Source organism: Parasteatoda tepidariorum, chromosome 6 (assembly GCF_043381705.1).
Source record: "Parasteatoda tepidariorum isolate YZ-2023 chromosome 6, CAS_Ptep_4.0, whole genome shotgun sequence".
NCBI classification, from domain to species: Eukaryota; Metazoa; Arthropoda; class Arachnida; order Araneae; family Theridiidae; genus Parasteatoda; species Parasteatoda tepidariorum.
In genome coordinates, this window is record NC_092209.1 from 57,760,404 (window position 1) to 57,787,582 (window position 27,179).

General features: G+C 29.1%; 1 protein-coding gene across 10 annotated transcripts in view; it reads left to right on the top strand.

The window, feature by feature from the left end:
* The window catches only part of LOC107451983 (uncharacterized), a 111,023-nt gene that overhangs the window by 80,323 nt on the left and 3,521 nt on the right, over positions 1 to 27,179 (top strand). For all 10 annotated transcript variants that reach the window (XM_071181610.1, XM_071181612.1, XM_071181611.1 and 7 more), the window contains 9 exons: positions 4,538 to 4,733; positions 7,841 to 7,875; positions 13,381 to 13,507; positions 14,723 to 14,820; positions 15,064 to 15,639; positions 16,344 to 17,147; positions 20,277 to 20,829; positions 23,163 to 23,259; positions 26,538 to 26,589. In XM_071181610.1, coding sequence (XP_071037711.1) covers positions 4,538 to 4,733; positions 7,841 to 7,875; positions 13,381 to 13,507; positions 14,723 to 14,820; positions 15,064 to 15,639; positions 16,344 to 17,147; positions 20,277 to 20,829; positions 23,163 to 23,259; positions 26,538 to 26,589 — 2,538 coding nt within the window. The remainder of the gene's footprint in view (positions 1 to 4,537; positions 4,734 to 7,840; positions 7,876 to 13,380; positions 13,508 to 14,722; positions 14,821 to 15,063; positions 15,640 to 16,343; positions 17,148 to 20,276; positions 20,830 to 23,162; positions 23,260 to 26,537; positions 26,590 to 27,179) is intronic.

Below are 27,179 nucleotides of genomic sequence, written 5' to 3' on the forward strand. Positions count from 1 at the left end.
TCCAATCCGGAACGGAACCTATCCATAAGTCTTGAAAAGGTGGCCGGAGCATTTCTTAAGCCAAAGGGCATTCGGTTGAATTTATATATGCCAAAAGGGCATACAAAGGCAGTCTTATGCTGGTCTTCTTTAGCCACTTCTACCTGATAATAGCCTGACCTGAGGTCAATAGTTGACATATATGGGGTAGGTTTCGCTTCATTCAACAAATCGTCTATGCGTGGCATAGGATACGTGTCGGGAACAATCTGAGCATTCAGTTTGCGATAATCGATGCAAAGTCGCATCTTCCCATCAGACTTGGGAATTAAAACAACAGGAGAGGCATACGGGCTTTCACATTCTTCTATAATGCCTTGTTCTAAGAGGGAATCGAGCTCCTGTTTTAACAGCTCTTTCTTACTTGGGCTCATTCTATAAGGAGGTACGGAAATTGGAGGACTGTTTCCTGTGTTAATATGATGTTCGATGAATGGGGTAGTTTCTCCCCCTACTTCAAAGACACTCTGGTATTTCTTAAGTAATACATCAGTTTCCAACCGTTGCGAGGGAGTCAATTGTTGTCCTTCATTTTCNGCCTTGTTCTAAGAGGGAATCGAGCTCCTGTTTTAACAGCTCTTTCTTACTTGGGCTCATTCTATAAGGAGGTACGGAAATTGGAGGACTGTTTCCTGTGTTAATATGATGTTCGATGAATGGGGTAGTTTCTCCCCCTACTTCAAAGACACTCTGGTATTTCTTAAGTAATACATCAGTTTCCAACCGTTGCGAGGGAGTTAATTGTTGCCCCTCATTTTCGCGAAGTTGGCAATTGTTTACTACAATCGAAGTTTCTGACAGTTCTTTATGTTGATGGGGCTTCACAAAACTATATTTTCTTCGAGGATCATCTGAAAAACTCCACTTGTTTTCAAAAAGGTTGAGCACAATTTTAGCCTTTTGAAGAAAGTCTATACCTAGAAGAGTGGAGTTGTTTTTAGCACCAGGCAGAATTATTAATGAATTTCTGAACTCTCTACCTTCTAAACGGATACTTTATTCAGTGCGAAGTACCTCTTTTTCCGATTCCAAACCATCGGCAAAAGACACCTGCAGTGTCGTTTTTTCAAATACTGCATTCTGTTGCTGCAGAACTTGGTAGAGTGATTTGTGACTTCAATGTTACAATTGTAGGGGTTATTATTATTTTTTTTTAAAAAAAGGTATTTTATTATTTGATTGGGTAAATTTATAAAAAAAAACAANCCCACTATCAGCGAAGGCAGTACCTGACACACCTCCAATACTAATAGGCAATACAGCCGTTCGGTTGGCACGTGATCGGAGTTGCACAGTTCCAAAATTAGAAGAATTTACATACCTCGAAGGATTACAATCTGGACATTTAGCTTTGGTAAAACCTGATTTACCACATCCATAACATACCAAAGAACGGTTTTCTTGTCTTCGCTGCTCCCCATGACTTGAAAAAGTCTTATTGTTTCTATGAATATCACTGGGGTGATAGTCTGTTCTACTTCTGGGAGTATAATTTTGCTTGGGAGAATAATTCCGCCTTGCAGAGGCTTCAACTTTACGATTCTTGTTCTGAAACCGTACTGCTTCGTAATCATCTAGTGTCTGCATCAAGTCGCTCGAACTTTTTATCGCACCCCAAGAATCAACGAAATGTTCTCTAACATCATTACTCACTCTTCTTTTAAGTTGGTCCGTAAGCATCAGATCTTTGAGGGATTCAAAGTCAGTAACATCTAGGCTATGTAGCCATTCTTCCAAATAATTATTTAATTGATATCCAAAATCTTTCCATAAAGTCCCAGGCAGTCTCTGGTGAGTGGTGAATTTAATTCGAAAAGATTCAGCGTTCAATTTAAATCTCAGGAGCAGGATTTTCTTTATGTACGGATAGTCTTCCAACTTGTCTTTTGGTTCACGTAAAATAATTTGTGAAATTTCTAAAGGCAGGAGAGGTAGAAGGTGAGTTAGGTAGTCTGTCTCATTTACCTTCAATTTTTGACATTGTCTTTCGAAAATTTGCAGGTAGCCTGCAATATCAGAAGTTTCTTTAAACTTGGGAATTAGATGTTGCATATTTATTTCAGCAGTTGCTTTTGAAGCTCCCAATTCGATGGATAAAGTTTTTAAATCGTCTTTACGGGCCTTGGCTAAGTAAGTCATTGCTATTTGTGGAGTCAGGGGGGAGGGAAAACGATGCAATATGTATTTTAATCGTTCAGATATTGTTTTTCTATTGTTCAGTTTTTAGTCCTTGCAGGTAATCTCTTTCACAAAATTTGTTTTTTTTTTTTTTGTAAATTTACCCAATCAAATAATAAAACACCTTTATTTTTAAAAAAATAATAATAATAACCCCTACAATTGTAGCATTGAAATCACAACTACTTTGTAAGTAAAACATGTGAAACAACTACATAATAATAAAACAAACCAATATTTTCAAAAGAGAGGAAATCTGGTAAAACTGATAAAATTTCGAAATCAACTTCAGTATGCACATATAGAAATTACCCCTTTAAATGCAAATTATAAGCATATTTGCAAGTTTCAATGTGTTTTACCTATTTTTTTTTTAATATTTTAATTTTTAACAATATACATGAGCACTTACAACGCTTTTCTTTACTTAAAAAACACGCAAAAGAAATTTAACGCCTTTAAAATAATACAAATATTTATAAAAATAATATCATTTTATACACCTACAGTAATGTAACTCAAGATATCAGTCACTTTTAACTCTATTACTATTTAAAGCACTCATCAACAAAGCAAAAGTAAATTAACATTCCTAAATTAAAACAAGCGGATATCATTAATTTTAACCCAATATCATTCCTTAGGTTAACTTACATATAAATCAATAGGAAAAAATATAACGAATAAAACACACTTTATATTTATCCTTCATCAAATTAATGAGAATTACTTCATGACTAAATCAATTCCATAAATTATTATCATCAAAACCATTAAGTATTAAGAATGAGCTTAAAATATAAGTCTGGCTTGAAAATCAAAAAATAACATCTGCGCCAGAATAAGTGTATATCTTATTTCTATAACAGAACGAAATATAAACTTTTTACATAAAATATTTCTCTTAAGCACCACATCTAATTACTTTTTAAAACATGTATGACTAATAAGTAATAAAACTTTCCCGTGATGCGCTATCTACTGATTTATCGCAGCTACTTAAATGAGTGACCTTCAACTTAATATTTAACAGAGCTGCTTGCTCTTATTATAAAAGATTAACTAAGTTTCAATGAATAAATTGTATTTTCACTCAAAACACTTAAATATTCTCACTTAAATTCCATATAAGAAATGATATATTTTAAGCAATATTTTTACGTTCACAACACATACATTGAAACAGTAACTTAAGTTTCTCTACGCAGTTAGAAATATTTACCATTCACACAACGTAACTAAAATATTTCTCAATAACACAAGAATTTACAATTTGGCACTTGAATATAAAAAGATTTGATGAAACTATCTCATGATCTATAAGTACAGGCTTAGAGGGAATTAAGCTAAAAAATTACACATCAGAAATAACAAACTTCTTTATATACTATTCTTCAAAAGTGCATTCTAATTGCTGATAGAAGCAAAATTATATTAATTATACACTATAACACATTTAAAATTAATTTCAAAAATAGTACTTGTTCTTCCAAGGAAAGCTGTTTCGCTAAAGTAGTATAGTTCTGTTACATATATAAATAAATAAAGAGAGAGAGAGAGAGCTGTAAGTCAGTTTATTTATCTTAAATATTTCTAATTAATAATTATTAATGGTTTCGTCCCTTTATCCCATGCTAGTAGTATACCAGTTTTGATTAGTTTTTTTAATAATGACTAAACTTATTTATATGTAAAAAATATTATCTATTAATGACTTTCTTTAAAAAAAAGTGTTGCTATTCAGCAAATTTTTATGGCTGAATATTCTGTTAAATAATTCTTATGATCAAATTTCCATTGGACCATATTTTGCAGATTGTGGCAAATTCCTATATTTTGAAAGTCAATACCCAAATCTGCCAGAAACGGTATGTTTATTCAGTGAAAGCATTTGTCTGATTTTATATCTCAAAATATCGTCCACAGTAAATTAATTGAAATATTTTAAGTCAGGCCCTTAAATCAATAAGATTGATCCCTGTTTATTGAAAATCTGATGATAAGATCAAACGCTATTCATGATGTTATTTTATAATGCATTTGAAATCTTCATGATTTTGTTGGGAATTCACTTTTAATTATAAATCTATCATAGTTTCATCCTTGTTATTAGTTACTAAACCTTTAGAATGAATGTTGGACGATTTAAAATGATTTCTATATTCATAGTTTTTTTCCTTATATATATTTTTTTATTTTTTCATCATGATATACGGGTCTTTTTTACTTATTCAAGTCATCTGCTTTTACAAATTTATGAACATAATGCAATAACTTCTCAAAGTATGAGTAATAATATAAATTCTATTTATAATTTTAGGATTTCCATGAAGTTACTTTAAAATGCAATGGCTGCAAAAAATATATTCCAACAGGAGGAATGGATTCTCATTTGACTCAGTGTAAATCAAAAGTATGTCCTTATTGTGATAAATCCATGAAGGGCAATCCACAGACTCACTTAACTAAATGTAATGACTATAAAAAACGGCAGCAAAAGTCACTTAATAATCAAAGTAAGCTTTTTTTTAAATAAATGACTAAGATAACTATAGAAATACATATCAAATGATTGCAAAGATTCATTCCCGATTTGAAATCAAATCAAATACAATGCATATTCATAAAAATGTATTTACTTTTAAAAAGTGTATTTTCCATCATTTACTGTAGACTTTTTTTTTTTTAACATTTTATACATTTTCAAATTTTTTCTTTCCGTAGAATTAGATGCTTGTTTTATTCCACCTTATAACAATTTTATTTCTTCCGCAAAATAAATATTTTCCTCATTTAATTTATTTTATCTAAAATAGAATCTGTGAATGTATTAACTGACAGGGCCAGACTCTGTTGAACAACATGTAAGAAATAGGGCTTTTTCAATTGACCAATTGTGGAAATATTGCTTGATTTTTAAATTAAATTAAAGAAGTTCCTTTCATTTTTTTCCCTGTTCTGTTTTTCTTTATTCTATAAAGTCATTCTTTATTGCATTTTTCTTTAAAGCAATTCAGATTAACCATTTGAAAGAGTTCAAATTAGTATGGCAAAAATTATTACTGGTTTGAGGCGTAGCTGTCCAGATAAAATTGTTCTGTTTGAGTCTGACCTCCAGCCATTATACATGAGAAGGAACTCAAGAAATACTACAATAAGCTCATCAGTTTTGGAGACCAAAACAGAACCTCTTCCTATCTCAAAAATTGGAAAAACAACTATAGACTGAAGAGAAACAGTCCCTTCTCTTTGACCACTTCAATTCATCTTGTTGACTTGCAACATCCCTGCCGAATTGAACCTCATTCCTTGAGGTCATGTTTTAGCCCTGTTACTGATTTTTCTGGTATCCATTTCCACACGGAGCTGTTGTACCCGGCCCATAAGAGTAACGACAACCCAGAATTTATGAGACAAGTGCTTTTGAAACTATTAGCCAAATGCCAACATATGCTTTACAACTATACACAGATGGCAGCAAGAGTGAAGAAGGTCATTCAGGTAGTGAGGTTTTTATTAAAGCACCCACGTACGCATTGAGTCTCAAATTTAGAAATTCTGAATTTTACACGGTTTTCAGATCTGAGCGTATTGGGATTGAATATGGTCTAAGACATGTTGAGAATATTGCTGAGCCTGACTTTAAGCATGTTTGGATACTGACGAATAGCAAATCTTCAATCCAACACCTAAGCAACTGGATGAATGTTGGAGACAGGGCTGTGCCTTCAATTTTGGGGATGCTCTTTACGCTCTCAGCGGACTTTGGGGTACACTTCCCGTGCATTCCGTCACACGGAATCAAAGGTAACGAGATGGCGGACTTACTGGCTAAAGATGCTTTTTTAGAACCTTTACAGCCAGATATGCCTTCCACTTTCAATGAGGTCTTCCCAGAGTGTAAAAAAAATTTAATGGACCTCTGGAGGGTTCCTCCTCTGCATAGTTGGTATTTCAGAAAACACCCTGGAGGTGCCTTGCTTTTTGAGGGACTTAGAAGCCAGCAGACTTGTTTCTCTCGCTTTGCCACTGGTCGCTTGAGGTGTCTCTCATATGTTCAGAGGCAAAAGACTTTTACACTTTACACTAAATCTAGGACTGCTCGGGCTTCGTCCGAGCATATTCTAAACTGTATTGATTTTAAGATCGACAAGGTTTTTTCAAAATCTCATCTGTCTTTGGACTTACGGATTTAGTCTGATTGGGATGGACCTCTTAGGGATTAGAAACAACAACAGATTAACCTTTTGCAATCACCTGGTATAGATACTTTTTAAGTTTATTTGTTCAGATAATCAAGAGTATATTGTATATTTGGTTACAAAAAAATTAAATAAAAAACTCATCATGTAATTTACATTAACTTTTCAACTTTTTTAAAACTTTTTAATTTTTTTATAGAATGTTATGTAGTTTCAGAAGATTGAAAAATAGTGAGTGTTTTGGTAAATTAATTTTATAAAATTAATAAGTTAACTATAGTTAACTAAATGCATGTATGGATTTATTGATTTTTAAAAATTTTCCCAGAGATACTCAACTTTTCAAATTGACCATATTTTCTAGATTATGTTTATCTTTTATGATTTTAAGGTCAAAAATGTGAATCCTATCCAATAAAAACGTGCTAAAAAGTTGCCTATTTGTGTTGAATTTTGTAACTTAGTTATTTTTTGCACCAATTTATTAGCATATTTAAGATATTAAAATCAACCCATGAGACATTAAATCATATTATCTATAAATTCAACTGTAAAAACAAAAATTGTTCATAGGGATTTAACTTTTTTTTTTCATTACAAAGTGAATGTGTAATTTATAACACAAACTGGAATAAGGACTATTAATCACTCTCTTTATTTTTTATAAAAATTTATATCACCAACCACACCTCTCCTTTTTTTTTTTCAATTGTCATAAATTTGTTTACAGTGGAAGAGAAGATCAGCAGGCTAAATACCAAAAGCTTTAATTGTATCAAGCATATTGTTATTTTTTAAAAAAAATTTGCATTTAACTGCATTATTATTGAAAGCTTGCTAACTATCAATTTTTGTTCTGCCGTATGGTTGTTTTGAAGTGGTTCCAAATATGTGTGGAAAAGGTGACAGTAAATAAACTACTTTGATCAGATTTTTATTATGTTACTGTCTTGAATGCCATTTAAAGCCTAGTCTATCTATAGAAACTATGTTGATTTCATGATCCCACTTTTATTGCTAACTCAAATACTACAAATAAAAAAAAAAAATTATGTTGCAATAAAAAATTTCTTTAAATATTGTATTTTTTTTTAATTACATTGTAATTACTACATATCTTATCAATTTTTGAAAATGAGAGTTAAGTCACGATTTTATTTAATTCTCACTTCACAATAACAAAAACATTTAAAATCAGAAATTTTTTAATTTCTTTTGTACTAGTTTAACTTATATTTTTAAAGAAACTATTTGTTTCAACAGGAATGTTGTTTTTAAAAATAATTCTATAATTTTGGGATTTGTTTAAAAGTTTGATATGAAGAAATCTAATTTTCTCCTGCATATATAATATTTTCATTGGTTATTTTGATAAATAATTTTTCTTATAAATAACTTATTATATACATAATTTATTTTAGATACTGGTGCAAAGCCAAAGAATAAAAATTCAGAAGTAAGAAACTTTTATTTTCTTTAAACAAAAAATTCATAGGCATTTGAATACATATATAGTGTATAGCATTTGAGTACTACAGTACAGAACCCGTTATCCGGAAATCAGAAAACCGGAACGAAATTCGATAAATTTTCCGCCATTTTTTTTTTTTTTTTTTTAAATTGTTTTTTTCCTCATAAAATTTTAGGATTTTTCTTTCTTTTTTGAAAGATGCTTACCTTACCATGAATTTGGAAATAATCATTAGTGAATTACTTCATCGTTTTTTCTTCTTTTTAAGATTATTTCCCAACATTTTTTTTTTTTTTTTAGTTGGGTTTAACAATAAAAAAACGGCTTTTTGTAGCGATTCAGAAAACCGGAAAAATCAGTTATCCGGAATGGCGAAGGTCCCGATCGTTCCGGATAATCGATTTCCTACTGTATTATAATAGGCTTTCAAATGCCTAACTCAACAAATATATGCGATGATTTCAGGACGAATTAAAACAAAACATTATTTCATATGTCTATATTCTAAATTTCATCCACTTATTTTTTATAGTTCATGAGATAATGTATTATTTCGAAATTGAGAAACAAGGACCAAATTAAGATGGAGAAAATATATTTAAAAGTGCACAGTTTCACTAAGCTATAAAATAAAACTCAGTGATGTTTTGCATCCTAATTAAAATTATTTTTGGATCGTCTTAAAAAAGTCAATACTGTTATTTTTTTTAATGTTTCAGATTTTTAAAGATTTTGAAAATGCTTAAAAAAAGCGTCTCAACCCAATGCAGTCTGACCACCCCTAATATTATTTTGAAGTGTATTGTATAAATATATGATTTTAATGTTTATTATTTTATAATGAATTTATTTTATTATGAATTATTAATGTTTATTATTTTATAGAGAATTTTATTATTATTTATAATGAATATTTTAATGTTGATTTTATAATCCTTTTCTTACTTAAAAGTTCCCAGAAAAAAATTTCTTTTATTCGTAGAAAAGCTTAATATGTAGAGTATTAAAATTAAGATTTTTTTCAAAATCAGGAAATAATTATAAGTATTGTAATTTCACAGAGATACACCGCCCTGGAATGTGCGCCACACCTGAAAAATCTAATTAAAAGTTTTTCTTCAGAAGGGCCCCGTACCATTGGATACCCTCACAAAATCTTACTGTGTAATCGTTCACAGAGTTACCACGTCTGTTGCAATTAATGAGTTATATATATAATAAATGTTTAAAATAATTATTAAATATACAATAAGTTATATGCGATCTTATTTAAAATCAGAAATTATGCGTTTCAATAATTTTTATCATAACTTTCCAATTGTGCACAAAATTATACGCTGGGTATCAGCGCACCTGGAAAGTCATGAATTTCAGTATTGAACAAAATTCGTCATGATTTTAACTTTTTTTTAAAAAAATCATGGAAAGTCATGGATTTCCTGAAATTTTATCCCTCCCCCCCCTTTTTATGGTGTTCCGAATATTTGAATTAGTAATAAAATCCCCTCTCACAGTCATATTTTATTAAAATATAAAATGTGTTTATGGTGTTTTATCAAACAATTAATGAAAAAACATCATTTTTAGAATGAATTATCTTTTAAACTTCAGTGATTTCAAAATTTTTGTTATCAGGGATCTGTCCAGACATTTTGTGAAAGGTTCGGTTTTTGTAAAATTGTGAAAAAATTACTCGTAATTCGTGAATATAAAATCAGTGTTAAGTCACGTTCTTTCAACCAGGGTCCTGTTTTGTGAATTTGTGCAAATAGGGTCCTGTTATTGCAAAAAGTCTTTTCAAGGAGTTTTTAAATTGTAAATGGATACTAGATTATGCTCAACACTGTAAAATTATAATGAAAAAATTTAGTATCGGTAATACCTGTTTATTTTCAAAAATAAACAGGTATTGCTGCTACTAAATTAGAGATGCAACATACAAATGTTTGGTATTTAGCCTATACTGCCTCAGAATATTCATTTTGGACGAATAATGGAAACAAAATCACTCACATTTTTCATAATTTCATTTGACATATTTTAAATAACACAACTTAGTTATGTATCACTTCTAATGTGTTACACATTAAGTAAACTTAAACAATACTTAAATTTATAATATTTTTTTTTTCGAAAATGGACATAAGTTAATTTCCATTTACATAATATTTTATCAACTAATTTAATGAATAATATATTGCTCAATTATTTAATTACAAAAAAAGATATTAAAAATCTATAAGAATGTACACACAATGTTTGTAGAAATAGAAATATTTTCTTAGAATACTACATTTGGAATTTATAAATGTTTTTTGACTTCGAAGAGGTTAAGGAACATGTTATAAATGGTATGAGATTAAACTTACCCTTAGAATTAAAGCAGAAAAACATGATTAACAAAATATAAGAGCAATATACGTTGATTAACGAGTGGAATTGAAAATAACTATAATAGCTGAGCAATTAGCATCAGTCAATTTTTCCTGCCCATTTATAATACGCAAATGTCTATCGGGTGTCTCTTGTGAAGGGTTCATTTTTAAGTTTAAATATTTTGTGAAGGGTCCGTTTTTATGAAAAGATATTTTGTGAAGGATCCGTTAATTGCCCCAAATTTCTTCTGAACAGACCCCTGGTTATTATTATTGATTTTTTGTTTCATGAATTTAAAATTCTAGCTGAAGCAATCCAGCCATTGGCGAATTTTTTTTATTCCAAAATAAGAACAGAAAAATCAGGAGTATTTCTTTCCTTTCCTATGAACAAGAAAAGTATATTCAGAATATAATTCTGCTGGAAAAAAAGAAGAAAGAAAATAGTTTGCTTTTGTATTTTTTTCAGCTATTTTATTGCTTCAACTCTTTCTTAACTCTGTTTTTTAAATTAAAAATCTTTAAACATGCAGATGCCGAGTATAACAGTTTTGGTTATACCTATCATTTCAATTAATGTTATTCAAATGCGTTTTTATATTTATTGCTGTGTTTTTGTTGGAGAAAATAGTAACTTCGTTAAGTCATGAAAAATTCTTGGAATTAGTCATGAATATGAAAATTTAAAATGTAGCAAATACCTTGTACAGTGTACAATTGTATGCAGTTCAAATACAACACAATCCCAAACTCATGTTAAACACTAATTTAAAATTCTCGCATTTTATGCAAACCAACTGATTACGAACCTAAATTAAAATAAGTTATCAAAATACAATAAATTGATAAAAAGAATCTTACTTTGCACAAAGTTTACCATATAGAGGGCAATCACATCATGTTGCTTTGTTGTAATTTGATTTGAAATAATTAACTTAAATATTAATAAATCAAATAATTAAACTGCTAAAATGTCTTACAATAATTTAAAAAAAATATTAACAGTAATTAAATTAAATAAGTCTTGTTTTGATTAAAATTGTACTATACAAAACAATCACAAATGCATACTGTTTCTTTTTACTAATTTTAAATTTATAAAATTTTAATCTACCAAATGCTTTAAAATAATTTTTAAAAAATAAAAATTAACCAATTCTCTTTTTGTGCAAAATTAAAGCTTAAAATGACGGTGAATGTGTTATTATTTTATTATTTATAATATCGTAGTTATAAATAAATCAAATGATGAAACTGCTAGAAAATATTAAAACAAACGTTAAATATAAAATAAATAAAGCCAATTATTTATCCAACTTTTTCATATTTCAATGTTTCTCTTGTTTCAATTCCTTACAGATTCACTGCTGCTTTGCACATTTTTCCATAGGAAGTATTATTATTTTTAATAGCTTTTAAAATTGTGAGTTCTTTTCTTAATTTGCAGAAGGAGAATTCATTTTTATAAACTGTTTTTTACCCACATTGTTAATTCTTTAAATAATTATTAATGGTAAATTATAAAAATTGATCGCTGCATAAGATAGAAAAGGGAACAGTAGTAATAAAATTTTGATTAATCAATTCCACAAAATAGAATTTTTAAGTTAAATTAGTAAAAAAAAAATACAAGGTTAGCCGCTTTATGAGATACCCCACACATACCAAAATTTAATGTTTTAAATCATAAATGCCATGGTCTATCTCTGCTAAATTACCATAATTATTTTACATATAGTACTAGTTATTTTTCAAACTTATAAAATAATCTTAACATACTATGTATTTCCCAATGTCTTAACTTTTAGAGGGTTAGAAGGTTGCTTAATAGGCTGCTAACTCTAAACACTCAAGGAAATTCTTTTCTCTTAGAGGCTATAAATAAATATAAATGTCTTCTTTTTTTTATTTCATATTAACTTCATATTTGTTCATATTTAGGTAAGATTTTAATATCTATTTCATCGATTTTAAAGGGATTATTGTATCTTGGAAACATTTGGAAATTTATGAACCAATTAGTGTCCATATTTCCTTTTTAGAATACAAATACAGTAGAGAACTGATTATCCGGAACAATCGGGACCATCACGATTCCAGATAACTGATTTTTCCGGTTTTCTGAATCGCTGCAAAATGCCGTTTTTTTTTTTTAATGTTTATAAAACATAACTAAAAAAAATTTTTTAAATAGTTTTAGAAATAATAAAATATGATAAATAATAATACACTTAAGTTTAAATAAGGAAAGAAATTATGAAATAAAAATTATATACATATGTTATTAATGTTATTATTAACATTAATAACATATATAAGCTATTTGTGCTTATGTGAGATTCGTCTACAAACGGCTTTTGATCCGTCCTCTAAATCAGTTCTTTCGTCTACTCGATATGCCGTACGCTCTAAATAACAAAATGGGCTCAAAATCTTGCAGGGGAAAAAAATTTTTTTAATGGAAGATAATTAATTTCATTCCGGTTATCTGGTTTTCTGATTTCCGGATAAGCGGTTCTGCACTGTAGAAGTCTTGTGAAGGCCATACTCTCACAGTGTGAGAGAAGGTTAAATAAGTCACTCACTAAAAAAGGTTGCATTTTATGGTGTCTGATGTCTATTAGCTCAAAAGTTTTAGATATATTTTCTTTGCTTGTTATCTTTCGTGTCAATTAAAGCCCTCAGCTTATTTCCCCCTCTCAACAAGTGTGATCTGACATTTCTTCATCCCATTTGTTTTGTTTATCCTCTGCCAGCAGTCTCCATGATGTTAACATGAGCCTTCCTGGATTCCTTTCACAATTAGTGGCATTTATTAAGATTACTGGAGCTTATCAGAAAACATTCTTAAAATATGACCGATTTACTTCGGCCATCTCTTTATGTTAATTGTGAGCAGTGTTGGTTTTGTCTATAAAGGGTGGAGGTTGATAAATTTTGAGACGAAAATATTTGTTAAAATTTTTCAAGTAAATTTTAAGTATTTATTTATTATTTAGTATGAAAGAAAGATTAAAAAAATACTTTTAAATTGCAATTCTTAAATGCTATTAAATATAACTACTAAGTGAGATAAATAATTTTGCTTTTATAAATAATGATTTTTGATTTTTAGGAGTCTGGTGCTTTAAATAGATTTACAGGAGCAGTTAAAAGTTTTTTTTATGGTTCTGAAAAAACAAACCCTAGCCATTCTATGGATTCACAAACAAACTTGTATTCTGCTGCTGCTAACTATAATGGTAAAATAATAAGCATAAGTTTAATTTAGTTATATTATCTATATTATGCAAATATGTATATATATTTATATATATTGTTACCAAACTGATAAAATTTCCCTTTTTTGCGACAAAAAATTTTAAGTCTGTCATTACTAGCAGGTGAGAAACCATAAGTATGAAAAAGAAAAGTCAATATAATATGATGCTTTTATTTAATAGACAGTTTAAGGGTTTTAGTTTTTTTTTTTTTTTTATAAATACTTATTTTTTTCTAATCTTATTAAGAATTTTTAGACACAACAACTAAAATATCTTGGAAAACCTATCTATAAAAGCACAAGAAAGAATCAGTGTGCCCACCATTTTAAAATGTATGGCCCAAGCAGTAAACTATAAGTTACAAAACTGTAAATTACAGAACGGCATCAGTATTTATACTTTTTATTGTTTTTTATGTTAGCAACATCTGCACAAAAGCATACTCTTTTCAAATTTAAAAATAAACTATTTCAATTTATATATGCCATTAATGAAGCATAGAGACCGAACTTGTTTACATGACTTTCTAGATTATGATCCTTATTTGATTCAATTTATGTGTCTTCAAATTTACAAATAGTGTATGTAAAATTTCACCCGTATCATTTAACATAGGTAGCCCACTTTGGTGCTCAGTTTTTGAAACTTTCATCAAATTTTAAATCAGTTTTTGTTTATAAGCATTATATAAAAGATGTGTAGGTTTCAAAGAGCCATATAAAATTTTAAAACTATTATTGACGCCAGTATTGAACTCAGCTAATGCAACAATCTAAAAGAAACTGCTAAGGCAGTACAAATAGTAAACAAGTTCAGATCTAGAATATCGTTTTCTTTACAAACAAAAATTTCTTATTAAAACTTTTTTTTAAAATTCTTATTCATTTGATCTTTTGAAAAAGATAAAAAGGGAAGATGTTAATTTCCTCATATATTGCTTAAATGGATTGAACTTTTTTAACTCTTGCCATACCTCAATGGTTTAAACAATTCAGATTGCACTCTATTAATCACATGTTACAGAATTTACTCATTTAAATCCTCCAACTCAAAATCCACTTACCCTGTTTGTAGCATTCATATTAATAATGCAATTGTATCAACATTTATCTAATTTTTATCGTTAAAATGTATTTCTCAACACTAAGCTGCATGTTTTGTAATTCTTAAGTTTGTTTTTTCTATGGATAAAAGAAAACTTAGTTGCTCCTCCTGATGAAATAATGTATGTGTCTTGTGAATTTTGTGGTAAAGATATTATAATGGATCAAGAAGTAATTGCAATGCATGAGGTATTTATTTTTTGTTTCAATTAATCATCAATATTGTCAAGATATCTTGTTTTATTTAATTTTTGTTTGCTTTATTTTATTTTGTTTGTTATTAAAAATGTTTTCTGTTTTAAAAAAAAAAATTTTTTTGAGACTTAAATTCTTATTTTTGTTTTGACTATCGAAATTATTAATTGACAGTCTTTCATTTTAATATAAAAAATCACTTACTGCTTACTTACTTTTTTTCTCTCACTCTTTCAGTCAGGGTGTCGTCCTGATTTGGTCAGTCTTCCTTCAGCTGTATCAGATGAACACAGATTGCATAAATCTGCTCATGAAGCTTATTCTTATAGTGATCAAGCTAGTGCTCTGCAAAGAGAAAGAAGGTACTTAGAAAAGCCGGAAGACAAAAAAGTAACTCCTGATGATGTTTCTTGTGAGGCTGATACTTACAATTTCATGAAAAACTTTAGAAATAAATATGATACTCAAGATACTTCGTATCAAGAAAATTTGGAAGTAGAAGCTACTAAAGGCAATCTTGGCTCAGAGATTAATGATATCGGGCGCTCTTGTGATAAATATATAGTTGAAGATGCAAATACCTGGGACTGTAAGGAAAGTCGTTCAATGTCAAAATGTCTGGAGAAAAAATATGAGAGTAAATATTCAACTATAGAATCTAATGATGAGTACCCTGAAAATGTACTTGGATCCCAGGAAAACAATGAAATAAAAGAAGATTCTGATGTGTATGAAGCAAGATCATATCTAAGAAGATCAAAAATGTCTACAGAACCTGGAGAATTTTTGAAGAATAACTTGGATTGCAAACAGGTGAACTAAATAATATATGTCATTACAAAATATACATTCTCATATAAAAAAATGGTCTCAATTTAAATAAAATAAAATTTTTGGGGGTTAGAGAAATAAAGCAGCTTAAAGAATAAAGAGTTAAAAATAGATTTTGATGTTATTTGGTCGCAACAGTGAATTAATGAATTATACAATTGTATTAAATTTTTAAAAAGTTAGTCGTTATATTGATTGTTAAAAAGATAGTATAATATTTATATTTGATTTTTATAAAATGCAATAAACATAAAATAGTTGGTTAAATTTAATTAAAATTTGATTCAGGATGATAAAAAAATTAAATTTTATGAAACTAAAGAAATTTTTGATGCTAGGAAGTATATAATGGCATCACAAGATCTTATGTATTTAAAAATAGAATTTGATGATAAGTAGTACATATATGAAAAATTATTAAATCTGAAGTTTAGTACATAAGGAAATTCAACTTCAATGATTAAATGGGATTATTCTAATAATAAAATATATGTATCTTAGCCATTTATTTCTGCTCTTATTTTTTAACAGAGCTTTTAAAAAATATTCAATTGTGTGTAGATTGTATGTTAAATGTATTAGGAAGCTTAGATGCACAATCTGGCAATTACCAACCATTTGCATTTTATGTAATTTTGTATTGTTAATTTCTTTTGTGTGTATTCAATATTAAGTTATCATTTCAGTTTGATCTCAGATCATCTAAGAAGAGGGGGAAGCTCTCATCAGATTTTACAGACAATTCAGATGTTCGAAATAAAGATAAATTGTATAATAGCTGGCAAGAAATCGATGCTAGAAGAGCTGAAACACATTACAAAAATAATCATAATGAAAGGGATAAACCAATTCACAACAACAGAAAAAAGGTAGTATCCACTGAAGGCAGGAAAAGTGAACAGATTGCTAATCAGACTAGTTTGAATATTAGAGAAAATGTAGGCGTCATTGGAGCAAAGTCCAGCTCTAATAAAGTGATGAATAAGAATGCTTCACCCTATTCTGATAATTATCACCACGATTCTGACCCAGAAAGCTCTAAGGAAGATAATTCTGATTATAAAAATAAAAGCATGATTCATTCTGGCAGAAAAAATGTAACCTCTTCCAAATCTGATAAACATACCTCAAAAAGCTATTCTTCTAAGGACTGCAAAAAAGACTTAAATGCATTCCACTCAACATATTCTTCTACTAAGGTTCTAGATGAAAATATATCTGCTGATGATCCTCTGTATGATTCTGATCCTGAAAGCTGTAAAGAAATGAAAGATTCTAATGCCTATGATTACAGCTATATCAAAAATAAAGCAGAGCGAATTGAACTTGATACTGAATCAGGAAAACATTCTAACCAAGATGTGTTCAAATCTGAAGCTTCTATCATTTTCTCTTCTGAAATGAAAGGTCCTGTCAAAATTGATCGATTACGCAGAAGAGCAGAAGGCAAAGTTAATGAATATTCAGAACATTTTGAGAGAAATAAACAAGTAAGTACATTGTATAGTTATATACTGACTTGATTTTTCATGTTAACTTAACACATAGGTCTAAACTTAGTAGTAGCAATTATATAATTGCTCTGCTGCCAATCTATGGTAAGAGTGCATGTGTAACTCAGATGAATTTTTATGCTGCATGAAAAAACAATCAACACAAAAGAAGCTATACTGCCAATTTTAAATGTGGTTTTGGTGAAGTGCCATACAGCTAACTTGACACAATGTATTAAAATATAGAAACAGGAATGTTCTGAGTGGAATTTAGGGTGACAAAATGTTGTAGTAAGTATAGTGGAATTTAGACTATAAAACTTTTATTCTGTATCCACAAGAGTCCTTAGAAAACTTGACTGGTGGAAAAATTAAAATAAATATGTGTCTTTTAATATGTTTAGGTTAATAATTGCCACATTATTTTTATGGTAAATACATCAAGTTGTAATTCCCCGCTTTGAATGTTCAAATTTTAAGTGAAAGGTATTGAAAAAAAATTATTATGACAAACCTTTTAAAAATTTTGCGGGCTTTATTTCAGGTATTCTAAAATCTATACAACACTAAGAGTCTTGTACGCAATGCTAGTAGTATTATCAAACGTTACTATGTTAGTATTATCAAACCAGACTGTTTAAAGAGCACCTGAAATTAAATTGTATCTACTACACCTTCACTTACATATTGAATTTACGTCTCTTAATTACAACCTCTAACAAGAGTTTAAATTATTGATGGGCCCGAGTACTCATTATCAAGGAGGTTCCTTTCCTAGTAACCAGTTTTTCAGGTTTAATTCATGAGCTGCCATTGCTTTCTCTATTATTTATTTGGATCTTTAAAAATATTAATAATTTCATTGATTAAAATATGACTCATTTTATCCATTGATGTAGTTTGTCGAGAACTTTAATCCATTTATTCCTTTTTATATTATAAATTGGAATATCTTACTTCAAAAATTAAATTCTTATGCTCGTGATTGTATATGTTTTTTTCTTTTTCAATGCATAATGATTATCTTTTCAAGTGCATAATGATTAAAAATAAAGAAATACAGTACACTCTCGATTATCCGTGCGCGGATTATCCGGTTTGCGGATTATCCGTGCTCATTCCGGAGTCAAACAAAAAATATAAAGAGAAACATTTTTAAGATTAAAAAAATTTGATTCATGAAGTTATAACACTACCAAATTTTTGGAAGCAATATTCGTTATTGGATTGCAGTATATGGAATATCAGTAACATGGTCTAAGGTAAAATCGTCTACGTTATCACGATCTTGGAGAAAGATCATACCGCTTGATGAACAATTCCTCTTCAGATGTTCAAGAAAAATATGATAACAGTATTCTCGAACAAGCAAAAGAAATCTAAGGTTCCGAAATTCTTGATGAAGAAAATTTAGAAGATTGGTTTCAAAGTGATGCATGTGAGCCTGGCTTCCAGTATTTGACTGATGAAGACATTGTTATGTTGTTAAATCAAATAGTGATGACAGTAACTGATGCAGAAAATGTAATAAATGAATGAAATACAATTTCTCATTCTGCTGCTCTGTGGAAGCTTTATTAGATTATATGGGAGGATTTAATTACGTTGACATTACTGCGGTTCGCAAAATGAGTGTATCGATATATGGCGAAGACGCATTACACATTTTTTAAAAAGGAAAATTCCTAGTTTGATGTTATGCATGCAAATGTCAGTAATTTTTATATTTTTTGTACTGATATTGAATTTTTCTTGAACAAAAGGAGTTTTCGGATTATCCGTGTTTTTCGATTGTCCATGCGACCTGTCCCGGTGATTAACCCGGATAATCGGGAGTGCACTGTATCTGGAAATAAATATGCAAATAATGAAAAGAAACTGGCAATGGTGGATTTTTACTATTTAAAATAACTATTGTTGGTCATAACTGAAGAATTTAGTGTGTTAATGTAAATCACTTAGTTAAGTTACAAAATCAGTTATAGAATATGATCAGTAATAGAATCATTGGGGAAGTATTTACAAATCATCTTTAAAAAAATACTCCTTATTTTTACTTTTCTGAAATAAGTCATGTTGTTGTATACAGAATTGTCTGTGTTTTAAACTCTTATTTAAAATTTTCTTTTGCTAAGATCTTCAATTAAATCAAAAAGGAAAATATATAAGTTCAGTAAAACTTTTTGAATTTGCATAATAATTATAAAACTCAATCTGATACCCACCCATTTTTGGACTTATTAATTATTCCGGCAAATCCTGTATGTTTACTAGTTAACAAAAAACTTGTCATTTGCAATCATAGAGATTTATCTTTCTAGTCTAAAAATATTTATCGCTTCAACACTAGTTTTATTTACTCATACAACTTTTATCTTTTAATATTCTAGAAAACCTAGAAAAATTTTAAGTTGTAGGACATTTTTAATGTTACGACAGAATTTCTATTTTATGTAGATATATATATCTGACAATGTTGATTACATCCAAAATCAACACCGATTTGAACTAGAATTTGACTAGAGCGATTTTGAACTAGAATTAAATAGAATAATAAAAATGAGAAAAAAAAGGATAATTTTTCTAAAATTTTTAGGGTTGTAAAAAGCTGGCTTTATTACAAAACAGTTATTGAAGGTCTGTTTAGTATTTATTTTAAAAAATAAATAAAAATTATTTTTTAAAATAAATACTAACTGTCTAAACAGCAATTTTAAAAAATGAATAAATTTTTTCATTACTCTTTGATTATTTTGTAAAATTTATAAGTTATACATTCCAATGTGTGCTTGTCTCACAATGCCCCACATATCGCTATACTTATCTTAAGCTTAAATACAATTAATTCCCTTTTTAAATGGCAAGTTAAGTAGTTAGTATAACTTAATGAGTTCATACTTTTTTCTGTAACTATATTTTCATGGTAAAAAACGATTTCTTTAATAATGATGTATTATTTTATTTTGCTGCAAAGATTTAAGCTGTCTTTTATTGTAAGAACTTTAAAGTTTATTATAAAATTCTTAAAAATTTCAATGAAACTATTTATTGCCTTTGATCATCATGTTAACTATGAATTATTAAACTGTATCAGATCCATGTATAAATGAGAGTATTTTTTTATAGCTTACTGATTGTCATGCCAAAGAAAGTCTGTATCCAGATGTAAGCTCCTTTTCATCTGGAGACACTTTTGAAAAAAGTTCTCAAGAAAAGTTGAATGACATGTATTTGAAAGGGAGACAACGAAGTGCCAAAGCAGGCATTGATAATGATGTGTTAAAATCTACAGACACTTATGAAAAAGGTTCTAATGAAAGATTGTATGATATGTATTTGAAAGAAAGTCAACAAACTACTAAAGCAGACATTAATCATATGTTTAAGAATTCCAGTTACAAGCAATATTTTGAATCAAATGCCAAGAAGGACGAACCCATGGAAACAGATGATGAGAATAACATAGTGGGAAAACATACATCTATTCCAACTGATTATTTTCCTCACTCGAGAATGTATGCTGATGTTTCTGATTTTGAAACCAAAGACAGCAATATGGATAGCTATTTTGAATTTTTGAGAAATGAGAAAGATGACTTCCTAGATGTATGTAAAAGATGTGGAAATGAAATGTGTGTTTGTAATATTGAGAAAAGTCTTTCTATCGCTGGTGAAAAAGGTAATGTACGCAGTATTTAATTTGAATACATTTCTAAAATATGGTATAACACTGATTTATTTTTTCTCATGGAAACATACTTTAAAAACATTATACAACAAGGAGGGAAATTTCAACTTGCCAGTTCACCATTGGTGACCAAATATTTAGGCCTTGCAAATAAGTTTTGTCTGTTTAAATGTTATGTTTCAAATCAAACTATCATCCATATTTTATCTCGAGTTAGTTGGGAAAATAAATATCAGAACGAAACTTTGGCAAACTTTTTTTTACTCTAAATTTGATTGAATGATTTACCCAGAATTTCAATAAATGGACTGCCATAACATATTTTGACCCTGACAAATGGTGTTTTAGTGCTAAGCAGCAGTATATAAACATAAAAGTATGAAAAAATTTTAGATTTTTTTTCTTATTTTAATGATTTTTATGTGTAGACGTTATTGGTATCATTGAAACATTATGGCAATCTTATTTTAACTAAAAATTATTTTTTTCAATAAATATGCTTTAAATTTTCTACTTCCTTTTATGAATTTGGTAACTCTTCATACTATATTTGTTCACATTCTAAAAACTGTTCTTATTTTTCGTGAAAATGATATCAACCAAAAAATGGTCGGAAATAATGAAACTACTGTAATTACTCCCTTTTTTTCAGTAGTTTATAGTGTAGTGAGTAGATAAAAAAAAACTCAGTAGTTTGTGGCATTTCCTGGCAACTACTTTTAACGTTAATTAAGTAAATTCAGTTCAATATAACTATCTTAAACTTACACTTTTTAATTTAATATACCTCACATATTTAAGAATAACTGAAAGTCTTTTTATATATAGATTGAAAAATCATTCGTGAAACATATTTACATTTGAGGTTTACATACTAAATTAAATCTACTTTTAAGTTGTTACATTTTTTTACTATATTTCAAACTAATCAGTTAACCATCATTCTAAAAGAAAAAACTATTGATTCCTTTGAAAAATCAAACTGGACTTCAATAATCGGGCATAATATGTTTTAAAACATTAACTTTGATTTCAACTATTTCTGCAGGGTGGCTACTAAATACTGTATCACTCAAGAAATAGGAATTAATTTTAATCGTTTGGTAAAATGATTTCTCTCACACTATTCCTGTGATTGGTGCTTTCTATGAGTGCATATGATTTTTGCTTTAAGCAAAATATTTAGAATAAATTTAAAGATGGAAACGAAAACAGCTTTTCGATCACAGAATTTCTGTAAGTAAAATCTTTAAGCAGTTTAAATCTCTTGGGTTTAATGAAACATTTATATATATCAATCTATAAATCAATTATTGGATATTAATAGTGTAAAAATCGACCCAGGTCTGGTCGCCCACACTCAGTTCGTACAAAAAAATGCATTAAAAGAATTTATGAAAAGATACGAAAAAATCCACAGCCGTCTTAATAAAAGGGCTGCAGAAGAGAGCGTGAGTCGAAGAACTATGCAAGTTACATTAAAGAAAGACCTGGGTTTCGCCCTATCATTATAGAAAAGTTCAAGGTTTGACAACAGCACAAAAATTTAAAAGGTTACAAAGATGTAAGAAATTGCTGAACCGGCATGGTAATAAAAGTGTTGACGGAATAATATTTTCTGATGAGAAAATATTTTGCACAGAACAAGGTTATAATGTAAAAAATAATGTTGTATATTCAGCAACCTTCAATGATATACCTGAAAGTGTAAGAATTCTGTAATGGTTTGGGCTGCAGTATCAAATAGTGGAAAATTTCCACTGAAATTCATCAATTAAAGGGTAAAAATCAATTCTGAATATTACAAAAGGTAAATATTGACTACACATTTATTGCCATATGCTGACATTGTATCGCAAAAAGGATTGGATCTTTCAGAGAGATCCTGCACCGTCACACCAAGCCAAAACAACACAGGCTTGACTCCATGTCAATTGTCCAAAATTTATTAAGCAAGATTGGCCCTCTTCTTCACCAGATCTAAATCCTTTAGACTAATGTGTTTGGGGTATTCTAGAGTATAAAATTAATGCTAAGCAGCACAGAATTTTGCCCTCCCTCAGAGCTTCTTTATTGCATAAATGGGACAAATTACGTCTTAAAATGATTTGTGCCGCCATCGGACAATGGCCTAAAAGAGTATTTTTTGTAATCGTTAAAGGTTGTGGTCTGTTCGAATAATATTTTTTTAGCATAAACTTCCATTTATAGTGTTCATCATATATGTGTATTTATCATTCTCTATTTAATATCACAACAAAATTGTTTGATATTTGTAACATTATTTTGCAGCCACTCTGTATTTTAATAATCTGGCTTTTCAGGTACCTTTCAACGGAATGCGGATCAATTGCGCTATATAGAAGAGGAAAGGAAGGCCCATGGTCAAGCAAGTGACTATAGATATTTAAAAGCTAAGAGGTATGTCTTTTTTTTTTTCTCCCCAGGATGGGTCTGATAACTCTTATGATGCTCTAAAAAGCATTCAAATTTTTTTTTAACATGAAATGCACTTTTACTAGTTATTTTGAAGTCTAATAATTATAATTAATGTTTTAATTTCATCATTAGCTAGGGGTGAACAACCTTTTTTGAGCGGAGGGCTACTTGGACTATAAGTTAACCAGTGTTTTCACTACTACGCTACGCGAGAATCTCGCATATTTTTTTCCTTTCTCGTATTAAAAAATTATTAACGCGAGAAGTTCACGCAATCTATTAATCAATTTTAAAATGCTCGAATTTTGGAAAAAATTTCGTCTTCCGTCATTTTGAAAAAGACATGTGTTCTAACACATGTCTTAAAGAACAGCTACGACAAGTGTTGAGGGAAAAAATGAGTCCTTAATAATAAGTTGTTTAAAGTTGCTCTATTTTTAGTTGTTAATGAATAACCAAACTCACTCATCGACAATTTACAGCAATTTGTAAAAGTTGAAGTCTGTGAAAACTATGTTGGAAGACCTAACAAGAAGTATGAACATGGAAATAACTTCAACGAACTTCATTATTCTATAGCGGAAATAATTGAAAAGCCTATGCTGGCAGTTGTAGAGGATAGGAAAGTGTATGCACAATGCTACAAATTTACTTAGTGATTCCGAATAGTTCAGCATCTGTTGCAAGGTCATTTAGCACCCAAAACCGTATTAAGACAAAATATTGTAACAGATTGACTGATAAGCATTTGAGCAACCTAATGAGAATAGCTGATGAAAAAGTAGACGTAGAACATTTTCCATGTGATAATGCAGCAAAAATATTCAATGCTTTAAAAACTAGAAGATGTTAAAAATGTATTATAATTAAAGACATATTTTTTTCCAAGTCTATTGTGTTTTTTTTTAATTTTTAGAAATCTCACTTAACTTTTTGAAATCTCACCCAGTTTTTGAGAAAGGGTGAGAAATTCTCTCTCATTTTTTTTTCTGTAATGAAAACACTGTTAACCAATTAAAAAAATTTAAATGTTCTACTGATTGAATTAAATGCAAGTTAAGTACTCTAATTAAAGAAAGTTTACATAGTTTAAAATGATTTAAATTGAAACAAAACAATTATTGTGCAAAATAAAATTAATATTCAGTATGTAATATTCTTCAACTTTAAGATATTATGTTAAGTAAATACTAATATGAGGTTTTACAAGTCTTAAATAATATTTTTTCAAAGGACTTCTTAAGTTTAAAAAAAAAATTAAAAGCAAAATTACATACAATAAACAGCTAAAAATGTATGTTCTTCCGCTTCTCAAATTTCGTGAGTTGTATTGATATTGTGTTAAAATATCATGATTTTCGAAAAGAAAAATGCAGCAATCACTGCTAAAAAAAACGATAAAAAATTATTTAAATTTGAAATTAAAAATGTGATTTTGAAATTCCTATGGAAAAGATCCTATGGAAAGTGGCAATAATTACTAGAAAATGATAGAAAAGTCACTTGGATTTGCGATTAAATCAGCTCAAAATAAGAGGTTCAAAAGTGATTACTAAAATTCAAGATTGATGTATTGTATTAAAATATTAGGTTTTTTTAAAACTATCTGGAAATCTAGTGATAACGACCAAAAAAACAATAAGAAATTTACATTTAATTTATGGAGGTTTATGCAAACAAAGCAAAACTTAAATGCGCAATTTAAAATGTAGAAAAAAAAATTTTCCTTCCAAATTTTTTTTAAATATTTTATTATGATAAATTGCTTTTGAGAGCTGCAGATTGTACACGTTTCACAAGCGTTAGAAAAAACAATGTATAATTGTATCTTGAAGTAGAGTGTCATACAGTTGGGTCTAATGAACCTTGTTATGAATTTAAAGCCCATTTACTAAAATCTAGCTTTTTATCTTACGAAACAAAGCTATTATTTATAAATCTATTATCCATGCTATCCTGACTTCCGCCTTGAAGACCTAGACTACAACCATGAAGAAAGAAAGAATTTTGGGTTCTAGTAGGGGCCTGATTTAGAAATCAGGGGCCACAGAACTATCAGAGACCTCACTTGTCATACCTTGAAACAAGATTTACATGTTGTTTACATACGAAATGTTTTTAAAATATTTATAGCATAAAAAAAAATGTAATTTGATATTTTAGTAAATTTGAGCTTTTATTTATTTCAATTTTTGCTAACTCATAATTCTAATAGATGATTCTTAATTAAAATGCACAAACAAGAAAAAAAAAGATTTGTTACATTTAAAGGGCCCTCAGAAATGTGGGAGCCCCTAGGCCTTATGATAAATGAGGTACTGGTAAACACTAGTTCAAAAGTGCTTTTGGCAAAATTCACGGAAATGGTATCTGAGACAAAAAAACACAACACTGAATATTTAAGGAGCCAGATACTGTTCATTACTTAAATGTAAGCTCCCACAATCTGGACATTATTCCTGTATGAGAACAGTAACATACCTAAAGAAGTTATATTAGCTAGTAGACCAAGCAATACAAGAGGAAGAACTGACTTTGATGGTTGGCTGCTATAGCGGTGTGGTTTGAAACATCTAGGGAAAAAGGCCCTGGCACCCACCCTGTGCTGTCGCACATTGAATGATGATTGATGATCATTAGCATAAGACCAATACCTTCTTAACTGTAGAACTTCTTTGTCGCTCATTTGATGTTGTAGATAGTCTTTGCCTACTGTTCTTTCTCCGATTTAAGTAATTATTAGATTTTTCTCCTATCGTGTCTTACTACTTTGGGATCCACTCTAATGTTAAGACTATGGTGGTTACAGAGCTGCAAAAGTCCATGTACAGTTGAGTGGTTGATTACTACAATCTGATTTCAGGACTAAGTAAATTGTGGTAGTGTAGTTTGTGCATGTGTCATTAGTCTTTTAGGATGACTGATAGCTGTTGTCAATGGTGTAACTTTCAAGGAGCACAGCTTCTTGAAAATATACTTAATCCTTTACTTAAGTTATACAGAATTTGTTCTGCTACACATTTCTTTCTCAATGAATATCCTGAGAGAAACCATCAGAAAATTAAGCCAGTACATATTAAAGTTAGGAAGAAACCAGAACTGTCACTCAAAAAGTTAAATAGCTCAAATAAAGTGACACAAAACTATTTTCTTATGAACACAGTATGCAAAACTAATCATAGGCTATCCTTTATAAACTTAATAGTATTTTTTGTCTTGTATTTAAAGATCTACTTGTTTATCTTTGAACATTTTTGTAGCTCTGTTGATGATAGAAAGGCTAATAATCAGCAAGATGATCAATGGAAGAAGGTAAAGACTTAATTTTATTTTCGCTATTAAAAAATACAACATAATGAAAAGTTGTAACTTTAAATTTGATGTATGGCCACTTAGCTCCATCTATGTTATTGATATTTTGGCAAAATTCCAAAAGTAAACTAACTGTACTGGGGTTTGTTCATAGTGCTTTTTAATATATATTTGTATAATCACTTTCATTTTAAATAATTTGTAGTTATTTTTTGGAACTAACTTCAATAAAGATTTTGTATTTTACTTATTTAAAATCTGTTTTGTGTAAAATTTGTATTGTTCAACTACTTGAAGAGTTGATATTATTTTTAATTACCTATTTAGTGGTTACCAAATATTTTCAAATGCAATCTGGAGTTTCCTTTTAATGCTTTGTTCAAGAAATAATTAATCAGACTTTCCTTAAAAATAAACAATTTTAAAACAATACTTTAAAATTTTAACAAGGTGCATAGCCAAATTCTTCAACAAAAAATAAGCACTCGAAAGATATTTTTAAGCACTTTGAAAAATATCATAATTAGACAGGGTTAGCAAGTTTTTGACAATTGATGGTTTTATTTATAGTGACGAAGACGATGGCATTA